The sequence below is a fragment of the Delphinapterus leucas genome, chromosome 6 (genome assembly GCF_059928025.1).
Source record: "Delphinapterus leucas isolate spDelLeu-1000000601 "Yukka" chromosome 6, BTC_Dleu_Yukka2, whole genome shotgun sequence".
NCBI lineage: Eukaryota > Metazoa > Chordata > Mammalia > Artiodactyla > Monodontidae > Delphinapterus > Delphinapterus leucas.
Window position 1 is genome coordinate 88,690,528 of NC_143134.1, and position 14,892 is coordinate 88,705,419.

The 14,892-nt window shown below is 37.4% G+C and overlaps 1 protein-coding gene across 1 annotated transcript in view; it reads left to right on the forward strand.

Moving 5' to 3' along the window:
• Window positions 1-14,892, forward strand: part of RECK (reversion inducing cysteine rich protein with kazal motifs) — a 73,928-nt gene that overhangs the window by 10,760 nt on the left and 48,276 nt on the right. The window contains exons 3-6 of the mRNA XM_022600214.2: window positions 327-401; window positions 1,322-1,358; window positions 3,915-4,000; window positions 5,569-5,616. Of these exons, the coding sequence (XP_022455922.1) occupies window positions 327-401; window positions 1,322-1,358; window positions 3,915-4,000; window positions 5,569-5,616 (246 nt within the window). The remainder of the gene's footprint in view (window positions 1-326; window positions 402-1,321; window positions 1,359-3,914; window positions 4,001-5,568; window positions 5,617-14,892) is intronic.

Below are 14,892 nucleotides of genomic sequence, written 5' to 3' on the forward strand. Positions count from 1 at the left end.
GTAGGACAGCTTAGAGTAAATTTATTGTTTTTTCTTCCTTTTCTGTTTTTTTTTTCTCCCCTATACCCTAACAGGTTAACAGCTGGTTTTCTCCATTTTTGATCATTAGACTTGCCGTATTTAGACTTTGTTGATTATTTGCCAAGCTAACCAACCTTTCAAGAAATATTACCTCACCTTAATGTAGATCTTTCCAAAGGTTTTCCATTTATAAAGGGAAATTGGAAAATATTCTAGACAATTCACAAATCTAGAGGATAAGTTTACCTCCTCTATTTTCTTATTGAAAAAATGCCACAAAACTTTTTTTTTTTTTTGTCAAATAGATATTCTCCTCAAAAAGTGAATCCCGACTAAAACATCTGTTGCAGCGAGCCCCAGATTATTGCCCTGAAACAATGGTAGGTCTTATTTAACTGAACTATGGAAGCTTTTGTCTAATGAAGCACTCTAATGAGTTACTTTAGATTTAGCAAATTTTTCAGTGTGATTGGGGTTTGTGGTCAAAGTAAAATGTTAGATTTAACTAGGTACTTTAAAAAGATCTTCACACAAATTGCTAGATAGAATATTGTTTTTCATTGTTTATTTTATACCTACATCATAGGTATATGACATATTCCAGTCTTTAAATTTCATTATAATAGTTTATCTGGAATTGGGAATTTTACTTATTATCATATTTTGACAATTTTATGAAAACCATAATAACTAAGTCTTACATATATTTTGATTTTTAAAAAGTTGGATTTGGGGTAAGGGAAAATGTGTGACTTCTCATTACTTCTGTCTTCCCATTTTCTGGTATATTATAGATACATTGCATGCCTGTCTGAATGTATTGCATGCATGTAACTTAAAATGCCTCTAATGCATGGGCCATCCTCAGCGTTTGGGATACTCATGAGCCAGGCTAAGAAAGTCTGAGCTGGCATGAGGGAGCCTCCTTAGATAAGGTAGCTTGGGTTAAATGGGGGGGAAGGTTGATGATCAAACAGTTCTGACTGACATATTTTCCTTTAGTCACTCAACAGGCACTTTTATCTCTGTGCTTGGAAACAGTTATCCTAGTAAGCATCCTGAGTAACCATATTTGTCCTTAGTACTCTCAGATGTAAAGATGGGAAAGCAGCAAGCAGCATTTTTACATCTCAGTTCTATTTTTTCTTCCCTGAATAGCTGGTTGATACTCATATAGTTCTAGATCATTGATTGTATAGACACAAACATAATCAAATTAGCTCTATATAATTTCTGTAGAAATTTTCATATTTAGGAACTGGTTATCTACATAAAAGTCTTTTGGTGATTACAATTTTAGGTTGAAATTTGGAGTTGTATGAATTCATCTTTGCCAGGTAAGCAATAGAACTGCAACATTTAGCACTTTATTTTTTAAAACTTATTTTGTGATTGTAAAATCTGTGTCATAGTCCTGTAACCTAATGTTTACCCTTGAATTTCTATCCTCTCCTTCCTGTAGGCACCCAAATTTTCAAATGTATAATTAATTCTCATTCACTCAGTCCTTAATGGTACTCTTGTCTCCACTTCTACCATTCTATTGAAACTGGTCTTTGAAAGATCACCAGGATCTCTTGGTTCCTAGATCTTATGGCTTTTTCTCAGTACTTCTTCTCTTTGACTTCCCTGTGACACTTGATATGATTGACCACTCCCTCCTTGTGACTTCACCTTGGCCTTGTGACTTTGCCCTCTCTTATCCCCACCTCTCCCACGCACTGTCCCCCCCATAACTACCACAGTTATTTCTGTGTGTGGTCCTCTTCCCTTCTCTCTCCACATTCACCCTGGTAACCACATTCCTTCCGAGAACTGTTATCTAATCAGCTCTGGGAAGATAACTTTCAAATCCAAGTCATTGTTCATGACCTCTACACGTCTTTACCTGGATCTGTGCATCCAGGTGGCATCTGAAGTGCCAATTCAAAACCAAACTCATAACTGCTTTCTCTTGTGAATGACACTCCAGACTGGAAGCCCTCAAGTCATTATCTCTGATAGCTTTTTCTTTTTAGCTCATTGACTCTCTTCTTGTAAAATCTTGCATCTATCCTCACTATTCCTAGTTCAAGCCTTTATGATTACACCTTTGGGGTAGATTATTGCAATAACCTTGTAACTGGTGTTTCAATACACCATAGCTGTCCTCCCCACCCCCTTCAAAAAAAACCCCTCCGGGGATATCCACTTCCATCAGAATAAAGGCCAAACTCCCTAGCCTGGCATTCATGGTCTCCTAGGATTAAAGCTCATTTTCCAGTCCTGGTTAAAGCCAGTGCCTTGAAAAAAAGGGACTATATCTTATGTTTCTCTGAATTCTGAAGGCTCTCACACTGTTTGAAGTTTTCATTTCAAACAAAGTGGACTGTTTGCTTCCTAGAATTGCCCACGTCCTTGCTTGTTCTCCCAGTTATCCCTCTCCCTAGTGTCTGCAATTATATATATGTGTGTATTGTTCCTACCAAATTGTAATCTCCATAAAGGGATAAATCATATATTTTATCTATCTCATAGCCCACAAAATACCTAATAGAGTGCCTTGTACATAATAGGGGTTCAGTGAATGTAAATGCTTGTTGAATAATTTAATATTTTCTAAGAGGCACTGGATATGTGAAAACAGTAGTAAAATGCATTATGGTGTAAAAGTTCACAGAGTTTATGACCTACATTGATTCCATTCAAAATTCTTTCTAGAATATGAGTGATTCTGAATAGCAAGCAGCAAAGATTGAGAGGAAACTAACTATACTAGGCAATGGGACTAGATGGGAGTCTGTTGCCCTTTATACCATTAAAACATGTAGGGTTATAGAAGCTTATGATATGCAGGATTTTTAGCCAGTTTTAACAATCGGGATGGTTTATGATTATATTTTGAGAGCTTTGTCTGTCCATGGGCCATTTGTTTGCTTTTGTTTGTTTTGTTTTTTAGCAGAATACTTCTATTTGTTATATTAGGTCTTAGTTTCCTGTAGAGAACTATGTTACATATTGCCTTGAATCCCTGACATTTTTAAAAAATGGAAATAATAATCTAATGTACATGTGGATTTGCAGATCTATGTATTATATGGAAGCAGCATAAAGCATTTCTTAAAAGAGATAAGAAGGAATTTGCAGCATTCCTACAAGTGAATCTTTTCTTTTTTCATAATTATTACTTATATCTCCTAATTTTATCCTAGGAGTTATTCATTGACATTTATGATTGCAAAAAGGGATCTGAAAATTGCATTAGAACACTTTGTAATTTTATCACCTTTTGGTATCACTGTAATTTGGTTGGAGAAATAGAGCTATGCATAAATTGAGCCAGAATAGTCATTTTGCCCCACAATAAAGTATACCCATCAAAGTCAGTCATGGCTCACAGGAGATGTTCCTGTCTGTTTACTAAGTATCAGTTTTTAAACAGCATCATGTGTTTTATGCTATTCTAGGTATTTAATATTTTGAATGTTGGAATACAATAATACTCATGCCCTTTTTTGTTTGTTGGCTTATTAAGTTAAATTGGAATCCTTTCCTCTTCTGGTTCATAGTCCAAAGGTGAAGAAAGCCTCTCATTGCTTTCCTTAGCCTGTATGTCCTCTAGAGATTCTGTTTACCTAAGAGTGAGAATGAGCTAAAGAGAGTTTAGGGTGGGGAGGGAGAAGAGGGAAAAAAACAAAGGACCTGGTAATTATGCTGTGAGGGACCCTGAGAAGACTGATAGCATTGAGAGTAAGGGTGGGAGGAGGGGCTTCATACTTTGAGACCCTGCTATCTAAGCTAGCTTTCTTATGGACACCTGCTTTGACTTGTAGTGGTATCCATGAACCAGTTTGGCACTCTATTTGTGTTTGTCACTACTTATGACCAAAACATTTGAACATTTTGTTTTTAAGGTGTGTTTAAGAAGTCTGATGGCTGGGTTGGCTTAGGCTGCTGTGAACTGGCTATTACCTTGGAGTGTCGACAGGCCTGCAAGCAGGTAACACTTGGCAATCAGGCTCTTAAGCAGCGTGGAGTAGAGTTTCAGTTTTGGCTGTGTCTTGGACCTAGCCTACCTCATATCTTTGGAGAGGTGGCCCATAAAAGCTGCAAATTTATCATTTCTTACATGGACCATTTCCTTTTAGACATGCTGCCTTTTCAGTTATGGCTGCTGCATGTAAGACCCTCAGCCTTCTCTTATTCTTTCTTAACTTCTATCTGCCACACAAAGAAAGAATATGATAGGAATCAAGGCCTTTTGTATTCTGCCTATGGTCATGCTTAGTCAATGCTGAATGACTCCAAATGGTCGTGTAAATTTCAGGCATGCTTGGATGAGAGCAGTTGACACAGTTGGCTTATTTTGCTTTCATCTTCCCTCTGTCGTTCATCATGGGTTTACTCTGAGTATGTTCTTTTATACCTTCTCTGCCCCTAAGGTGAGCCTGACTCCTACAGTGAATTATGACTTCTCTTTGATTTGATATATCTCAGGTCCAATTCAAGTTAGGCCCCTGAGCTCTTCCTCACTGTATATTTTCATAGTGGTTCCTCAGAGTGCTGTGGAAAAACTGGTCTCCTGGCTCCTCGTACTCCAAATGGTGGGAGTATGGAAAACTGGGAAATTTAAGTGTCCCTAAAACTAAACTGGAAAGCCTTCTCTTATTTTCTCCTTCTAGTGACTGGTCTCTAGACAGGAGTATATGAGACATGGTGATGCCTTCGCTTTCATACAGACCACTGAGCCACACTTTTTGGGCAGCACATAGCCTAGCTATCTGCTGTTCTCCTCCAGGCATTGAGATGAAACTGAGTTGTAGAGCATTTGAGCTATAGTACATCTAGTGGGCCACAGAATAGTTGCCAGTCCATTCTGCTTCTTGCTTTCCCTGTCCTCATCAGCTGGTCTATTCAGAATTGCATGAGCCTAGGTGATAGAACAGGAGGAAATAGAACAAGGAACCAGAGTCCATGGCTCTGGAACTCCGTCTCTAAATGAGGATTATCATCATGTGGAAGAACAGCCACCCCTCAGCAGATTTGTTTTGGCTTGTTTTTTATAGAAAGTGTATACTTAAATGTAGTAAATAACTTTCTGTTTTTCTGTGTGTCAGTTTCCTCATCTGTAGAAGGAATAATATCTTCTACATAAACTTGTTAAGAAAATTACATAAAAATAACTTATTAATTGCCTGGCATTGCCTTTCCCTCTTTAGTTGTCTCCCCTGTTATATATGGATCTTGGCTCATATGGGAACTTAAAACATGAAGGGTTAAAGAAAAAGAAAACTATAAATGCCCTAGCAAAGCTTCACAAGAAAATTCACTGCAGCAGAGCTTCAGAGCTTCACAAGAAAATTTGCTACAGAATGGAATTCAGCTTAAAAAAAAAGTCCTCTGATTTACATTTCCTTCAAAGTTATCTAGTTTCTGAAATAACAAAAGGACTGTGTCATTATGTGAGATTAAAGCCATAAAAGTTAGAGTGAAATTCTAGCATATCTGGAGCTAATGTTTGTTTAATGTGGATTAAATAAATTAACGCAGAAATTTGTTATTTTTTAGGCATCTTCAAAAAATGATATTTCCAGAGTTTGCAGAAAAGAATATGAGGTATGCATTTTATTTAACAAATTTGGATAGACTAATTAGATTTTATCAGAATTGATAAAATCACTCAAATTTTAAAAATGAATTCATCGTTAAATAAATTGCCTTTTACTTTACAGAAAATATGGCGTTGAGAAAAATGTCATTTACCTTTTTTAGAAATGTTATAATTTCAATTAACTTGTTGAAATTAAACGTTAATTTGAAAGAAATGCCTAAATTACATATACAGAGGATTTAACCTTTAATGTTTTCATAATAAAGCAACTGGTTGTAAACTAGTTTTTCTTAGGTTCCATATCCTTTTTTGCCCCTTTTCCTATACCTTGATCCATCCAGGTATCCACTTTTATCAACTACCTCTAATTGGAAGAAACAAAGTCACATTGCTAGTGTGAGTAGCTTCAGACTTTCCTAGCATCTTACATTTGGGGGGGAAAGGTACATACCAAATTACAAAGGCTATTAAATCTGAAGGACTCTTGTCTCCCAATGGTGGTGTTTCAAGCACTGTGGTATCTAGATTGGGTGTGGCGGGGGACACAGGTTGAGGAGGGGCAGAGGTAGAGGAGGTATTTCACACCAGGCAAATATGTACAAAAGATTGTCCCTAATGTGATAAAGCTCCTCACTGGGACTACTTTGTTCAGTTCCTAGAACTTCATTGTTAAGTATGACAATATTATTATTTTTTATAGTGTAAGACCGTGTAATAAAGCATACTTAAGCACATATGCCTCATTCATCATTTGTATGTATAAACATTGAGATTCCTATTGCTTTTAATAGTCTGTATTCTCTTGGAGAAGAAAGATAGAACAACTCTCTTAACTGCTTCTAGATTATAGTTCTGGTATTTTTTTCTTTTCTCAAAGCCTGTAATTATATCTCTCGATTAATATTTTGGAATTGGAAAAATCTTATTTATCCTTTGTTCCTTTGTACTATTGCTAAGTTATATCTGTTTCTCTGAAGACAAATTTCCAAATTAACTGCAACTCTTCTCTGTTCTTATTGAAAAGAGCCTTTCTACAAAGAAGTAAAAGATCTTTCTTTTTTTTCTTATCTCTCTACCTTTGAAATAACTAGTTTTAGTTTCTCTTGAACAAAGTGGCTAACTGTGATAATTCCTTCTTTTCTCCCACATGATGTCTGACACTGTCCATCTCCTGTAGCCTGTCCTCCATTATTTTAGTGTGCTTCCTTCTCTTGTCTGGATTTCTGCATTGCCCTAGGAAGTCTGCCAGTATGTGTTGATGAAGGACGGGACAGGAAAGGTAAGAGAGATAAACACTGTCCTATGAGAGAAATACTAAGAGTAGTTTACCTTTTCCAGTCTATCCTCCCCTATTTGGCCTAGAATTAAGCAACTATCTTCCAAAAATATACATGCCAAGAAGGTTCTTTCGCATATATATAAACGTAAAATATATATATGTAATACATATATGTAAAGTATACATGTGTTTTATATATATATGTGTGTTTTATATATATATAAAACTGTACAAATTATTCAAGATAATTCAAGATTCAATTTGATTTTTTATGTTATTTAGAAATAAAAAGAGAGACAAGAGCACTTTAACACAGAAAGAAGTTTCTGCATTATAAGCCCCAAATAACAGTCACTCTCACTGAATTGTTAGTCTAGTCTAGATATAATGGCTATTTGTTTTAAAGTGAATTGGGTAACATTGGTGTAGTGCAACCTATTTTAACTGGATTAGTTGCTTATCAACATTAGAATAATTTATAAAACTAGGCTTTTGGTACCTTTTCCTTAACACTGGAGTGGTCCCTGGAAGTGAACTTCCAGATGTGTAAGCTATTCCTTTAGGCTTACAACTTTAGGGGTTAACATTTACCCTGAAGGATGGTGTTGTGCAGTTTGACTAGAGATTCAGAGAATGAGTGGTTATATTTGAAGGAGCTAATGTTTATCTTTAGTGATAAGCTGCAGCAGAATCCCCTTTGAGGGGATTTCCTGAGAAATTTACTTACATGAATAAAGTTTAAAATTTTTATGCCATTTAAGATTGTTTTGTTCCAACCAAGCTAAGATAAACTAGTGAAATGTAAAGCATTTTTATGTCTGGTTTTATAGTATCTGGTTTCTTTTTAGGCAAATCAACAAATATTTATTGAATAGTGAGAGGCAGTTTTATTATATTAGAAAGAAAACAAACTTTCGGGAATTCCCTGGTGGTCCAGTGGTTAGGACTCCATGCTTCCACTGCAGGGGGCACGGGTTCGTTTCCTGGTCGGGGAGCTAAGATCCCTCATAGCTGCACAGCGTGGCCAAAAATATATAAATAAAATAAAATTATCTTAAAAAAAGAAAGAAAACAAACTTTGAAGTCAGACCTAGGTTAGAATTATGGTTAAGCTACATATAGCTCAACTTCAAATACTAAAGAATTATACCTGAGTCAAGATAGTTAAAATATGTACTGAACGTGCAAGAACTCAAGGAAATTGGAAAGCAGACTGAGCATGTTGGGAGTTAACAGGGAAAACTTTGCAAAAGAGAGGCCTGAAAGGATTGGTATAATTTGGGTCAGAAGACTGGATCAACAGCATGTTAGCAAAAATGCATATGACTGAGGTGGGGGGTGAAAAAGAAGATAGGCCTATTTTGGGCTGAGAATCTGCTTGGATAGGCAAAGTGGGACCAGATCCTGGAAAAATGATATTTTGGGGCTCAGCCCATTATTTAGTAGAGGGAGATGATAAAGATTCTGTGATAGGAGACCAACATAACAAATAAAAGTCCAATATTTTAGAAAGTTTCAAGTGTTAGGTATGTGCAGGCTAAGTTTTAGATCCCCCAAGTTCCTCTAACTTAGCTAAAAACAAATAAGGCCCACAATTTGCATGATAGCAATAAAATCGAGTATTTGGGAATAAATCAGAGATTTGAAGTTAGAGTCCATCATTCAGGATTTGTTATAAAGGATTGAATATAGGAGATGATGTTCAGGGAAATATAAAAAACAATTAGTGAATTGGGAGATAGGACTAAAGAAGTTATATGGAAAAGCAGCGCAGGATAGGCTGAAAGAGAGTTTAAGGAACATGGAGAATAGAGGAAGTATTCTAATTGGAATACTCAAAGAAGAAGAAAGAATATGGGACAGAGGCAGTGTTTAAAGAAGCCCAAGAAATCTCCAGCAGGATTTTTTTTTAAATCCATACGTTACAGACAGACCTCATAGCCACAGGTCTTAAAAGCAGTCAGGAAAAAAGACATTGTCTTCAAAGGAGGTCAACAGCTGATTTTTCAGTAGCAATAGAGGAAGCCAGGAACAGTGGAATGATACCTAAACTGTTCTGAGAGAAAATAACTATCATATCCAGCAAAAATAATTTTCAAGAAAGAAGGCAAAATTAAGGTATTTCCATACGACAGAAACAGAGAATTGCCAGTACTGGACCCTTGCTAGAAATCCTTCTTTAAAGGAAGTTCTAAAATATCTATAATTATTTGAGATGCAAAGGAAAATGAGAACAATAAAAATACAAAGTGACTAAGTTAAAACACACACAGGTTGTATAAAACAGTAGTAATTTATTATTGAGTTTAAAAAAAAAGAGAGAAAATACACAGCAAAGATAGCATATACATTGGGAAGGGATTTTAAAGAAATTGAAGTATATTGTTAGGTCTTTTTAAGTGTAAAAACCCATATCTCAGAGGTAGTTAGGAATACCAGACTAAAGATGAGGAGAGATCATGCCCAAAGTCAACCATGAAGTAACCCTTGAACGTTGAGAGTGAAAGAAAGCTTTATGAAAGAAAAAATATAGAAAAAATAGAAAGCTGATTTTGAAAATCGTTTTTAGGGAATGGAAAGAGAAGGAGCCATGTACTGATCTGACATTCAATGAGAATATTAGATTGAGATATTCCAAGAAAAAGAGAAATTCTTATTAGTGAAAGTGTTCAAAGCAAAGATTTACTGGATAAATACATTGTGGAGGGGATTTCTGCAATGGACAAGAGATTTGGCTATTCTCCCATCTTTGCAGTTCTCTTATTCTGACTCATACCTATGAAAGAGTACTTCCTTCAGAAATTGAGAATACTTCTTTCAGAATCACACACATTTGGTTAGAGCTATCAAAATCAACCAGTGGCTTGATAACTCCATCACAGACGTGTTCAAGTGTCATGGGCATGCTTGGTTCTAGGTTAGCCATGCGTTTTCACAGGCTTGGTCTTGGCCCATCTAGACGTATTTATCACGCCACATGCACTCATGGATGTATGACACTAGACCAGGGATAATATTTAAAATATTAAACAACTGGAATGACCGGCACCAACAATCAGAACAAATGCTGGATATAAACTAGAGCCATACTAGTTTAGCCATACTAGGGCAAATTGGCTGATTAGAACTAAAGTAAAAACTTAATCATGTTTTCCATGAGGTGTGAGACATCTAGTGTGTAATACTTTTTGCATAGTCTTTGTCTATAGCTGGCTGAAAACATTTTCTTCTAGCCACCAAGACGGTGGTTAAAAACAAAAATTGGTTGTTGATAGTGATTTTCTTGAATGTCAGAATAAACATCAAGATGATATGAGGCTGGTGTATTTTCAGAGACCTGGCAGTGTCTGTAACATGATGAGACAAATTTTAGTTTCAGGTTCATAAACCCATTTCATACCTTTATGTCACACCTTACCTGCCGTTCTCTAACATAATGGCCATAAATATATATACCTTTCCATTTGCTGCACGAGCCACTGAAATACAGTGTTGCAAATTTGTCCTCAGACTTTTGTGCTTTTACTTTTTTATTCCTTCTTTCACAGATCCTTCTCTACGCTTTTCTTTATATTGTTTTCAGAAATGTGATTTTCAATTCTCTCCTTTCTTCCTAGCTTTCTTCAGTCCAGTTATTTGATGTTATTTCATTAGGGAAGTTGAGAAACTGAAGGAAAGTCAGTAGGAGATATTTTTGTTAGGCTTTGCTTTTTTTTTTTTTTTTTAAGCTTAATCCATTTAAGTTTTAAACTAAACTGTTGCTAAAGAAGACTAAAATAATGTTCTGTCTTGGGGCTCTGGTTCTCTGAGAATGCTGAGATAAAATTAAGACTCTGAGGATATTAAAAAGGCTCTAAGAACCACAAAAACAAAGATGGTCAGCCTTGTGAGTGCCAGGCTCAGTTGCGTCAGCACTATCCTATCAACACACAGCTAAATGCATAAGAGAAGAGTGCAGGTATGTGTTAAATTTTATTTTTTGAATATTCACATGTTCAAAATTCAAAACAGTATACAATAAAAAGTCTCTTTCCTACCTCTTACACCACAGCCACCCAGTTCCTAAGGTCACCAGAGATATTTTATGCACATAAAAGTAAATATGTATATATAGTCCTCTTCTACCCTTCTGTACACAAATGGTAGCTTACCACACACTTTGTGGTACCCGTGGATGCCAGTGTTTGGTGCATATTTATGTATGTCTGTATGGGCTGTCCAGTGTATCCTCAGGAAATGTCGCAATAAAATGTTCTGTTTTAAAGATTTCTATGTTTTAATTTTATTTTGTTCCTTTTCTCTCAAATTAACCTTGATTCTAGATTTACCACCAGAAGCATAAAGGAAAAGGGATGAAAAAATAGCCCTAAAAATTTAGACCTAGGAGGGCAGGGATGTAGGACCAGCAGGATTCTCTGGACAGCTAGAGGCCTTCTGTGCCTAGGTATGATTGGATCTGTGCCGCAGTAGTTCCAGGAATAGAGTAGACCTTCTTACATGGCAGATGACAGCCTAGGCTTTGGACAGTTGGCTTGGGGATTTTAGCAAAAAGAATCATGTGGTACTTTGCCTCAGCAGAGCCATCAGCACCTAAATGTAAAGCTTCTTTTAGTACCAAGGAAACTCCAAGAATTGTCACAATACGGTAAGTAGAAGACTGTGAATGGGAGGCTTTGTAAATGGTAAAATGCTATACAGGTATGCTGTATCAGACTAGATTTGAGCCGTTACCTGCAGCTGATGAGCTCCAAAAAGAGCGAAACCTATTAGGTCCTGCAGTACTGGCTTGAGATAGTATAAAACCTTGATTACGTTCCATTTGTATGTTGTTTTGTTCTGTCATATTTTGTACTGGGGAAGGGAACAGCTCCCATTTAGTCTCCTTGAGCTAGTGTATTTCCTCTGCAGTCCATTTTCTTATAAGTCACCTGAATGAGATCATCCCAAAAGGGAAATCTGATCAAGTCTGATTAGATTGTGACCCGGTCTGATCCAAATGGCCAGGTTTTTCCTCCCTAGGCAATCTCATCTACTCCCATAGCTTTAATTGCCCCAATATGATGACAACTCCAGAATCTTTTTTGCTAACCTCTTTTTCTCCTGAATCACTGCTGGATATGTGTTCTTTTGATGTTCAACTGACATTTCACATCAGCCAAACTGACTGTTAACCTTCCCTTCCTCTTCTTCCCTCCACCCTACTGCTACACAACACCACACATACACACATCCCCAAACAAAAACTTATCATTTTTCTTGCATTTCTTGCTTGGTTGTTTAAGTACAGTCCTCCCAGACACATAAAGTAAAAGCCTAAGAGGTGTTGTCTACTCTTTCTTCTTTCTCACCACCTCCCACAAAACAAAACAAAAAATAAAAAAACTGGCTATTAAGCTCGAAAGATTTGCCTCTGAAATATGTCTTAAATTGGTCTCCTTTCCAGATCCTCAGTTACTGCCTACCTCAGGCCTTTATACCACTTTGGGGGACAACTACAATAGCTGCCCAACTAGCTTTCCTGTCTCTAATTTCTCCTCTTATTTACTATCTCCACTTCTCCTAGGGTTACCTCTTTAAAGACCAAATATGGTCATATCCCTCCCTTCCTTGAAACTCTTCAGTGGCTCACCTGTAAGATAGAGTTCCTGTTCCTCAGCCTGGTATACTTAAGCTTTTCTCGACCTAGCCCCTGACTCTTCCCTCCTTGATGCTTCAGCAGCTTTCTGCTTATAACTTCCCAGATTACCATGTGTTGTATTTGTTAGTTGTAGTTGTACCACCTGTTGCCCTCCTGGAATTCCTGTTCCCTGAATCCATCCTATCATCCCCATCCATTAGTAGGCTGGAGCCAGCTCCTACCAGCTAGGGAGAACTGGTTGTTAAATATCAGGAATTGGGCAAGCCAGCTTTTAACTTGAAAAGCAGCTGTGATGGGGGTATTTATACCACACATATCAGCAAATATTACAAATCAGAACTCCCCTTCACCCCCACCCCACCCCAGCATGCCATAACCCCTACTGAAATTCTGGCTTAGGTGGTTCCTCTTTAAAACCTTTCCTGCTCAGCCCTCTACCGTCACACACACAAAATTAGTTGCTATTTATAAACACTTAACATGCTTTATTATAGCATTGGTCACCATATAGTGTAAGTCTTTGTTTTCAAGTCACTTTTTAATGCTAAATTCTTGAGTTCCTAGGACAGAGTCCATTGTCTCAATTGTCTTTGCATGCATGTCATTCATTCATTCCTTCCTTCAACATTCATTGAGTTGATACACTTAATATGTATCAGGCACTGTTCTCAGAGTACAAAGATGGAAGGATTTAGCCACTGTCTGTAAGAAGTTCATAGCCTAGTCCATGGGAAGAGAGAAATTCAAATAGTCCATTACAATACAGTGAGATAAGTACGTTGCTAGAAGTCTGTGCAAGACACGTTGAAGCCTGAAGGAAAAAACCCTTCCCAGGGTAATGGGGAAGTCTTCACAGAGCAGGTAAGACTTAAAAGATGAACAAAAATTTGTTGCCTGTAAATAGGTGCTACAGTTAGTATTTTTATAGATAGAATTTTTTAATAGAAAGTTTTCCCACTCTGGACAGTACACAAGGTTCTTTGTTTCAGAGTAAATAGCAGTTTTATGCGAAAACCCTGTGTAAATGTCTGTGAATCAGGCATTCTTTGAATGAGCAGAGAAAGCACTGAATACTGTATCTGTAATCACAATGTTGTGTAGCAAACCATCCCAAAACTCCATAGCCTAGAATTATTATTATTTAATAATAATTTATTATTTCTCATGCATTTAGCAGGCCTAGCTGCTTCTGGCTGGGCTCACTTGTGCATCTGCAGTCAGCTGGCAAGTCAGCCAGGGTCTGGCTGGTTTAGGATGCCCTTGGCTAAGTCAGCTCAGCTCTCCTCTATGTGTCTCTCCCAGCCTTCTAGCAGGCTAGCTCAGGCAGGTTCCCATGGTGGTGGCAGGGGCCCAAGAAAAGAAGTGGAAACATGCAAGTATATGTGCAGGTCTCTACTTACCTCATGCTTGCTACTGTCCACTTAACTAAAGCAAATCACATGACTAAGTCCAGAGTTAGTGTGAGAGAAATAGATACAGGGAAATGTAAAAAATTGGGGCCATTGCTGCAGTCCATTTGCCACAAACACATACTCTGTGTAAACTGTGTTCTAGACCTTATGTTACTCTGCAGGTATTACTTGCCAGTGAATTTGCTTCCAGCTGGTTGGATGCTCTGGGTGATAATGAGCAAACTTCTCTGAGCAGTCTGGACCTATTAATCTTATCTCAGTTTTGGGTTTCATTTTTATCCCACTATTGAAATGACATTTATTATTTGGGAGGCTGAAGAGTCATTTGTTTAGTGATATCCATGTCCTATTAAACTCCTTTACATATTCTAGTCACTTAGATTTTTTTTTACTAAAAAGCCATGGTGTCCACAACAAGGAGAAAATACCTTGTGGAGGTTTAAAAAACATGTTTTTAAAGGAATTAATTCCCTGGTGGTCCAGTGGTTAGGACTCGGTGCTTTCACTGCCATGACCTGGGTTCAATCCCTGGTCGGGGAACTAAGATCCTGCAAGCTGCACGGCGTGGCCAAAAAAAGAAAAAAAAAAAGGTCAAGGCCTCACGGGCCCAGCCGCTCCGCGGCACGTGGGATCTTCCCAGACCGGGGCATGGACCCATGTACCCTGCATCGGCAGGCAGACTCCCAACCACTGCGCCACCAGGGAAGCTCCAACTTAGCATTTAATAAGCTAGATTCTTCATGCAAAACTTCAAACCGGGAGAACTCTCAGTCCATCTGTGAAAAGCAAACAGATTTTATTTATTGAGACCTTAGGAACAAAGCAGCCCCTTTTAACTAGTAGCCTTGGGAATAGGAAACATTAATAACAGTTCATAGAATGTACTCTTTTGGCTCTTTGTCCAGAAGTGACTAAAATATCCAAGATTCAAACCTGGTTTTGTTTGTTTTTA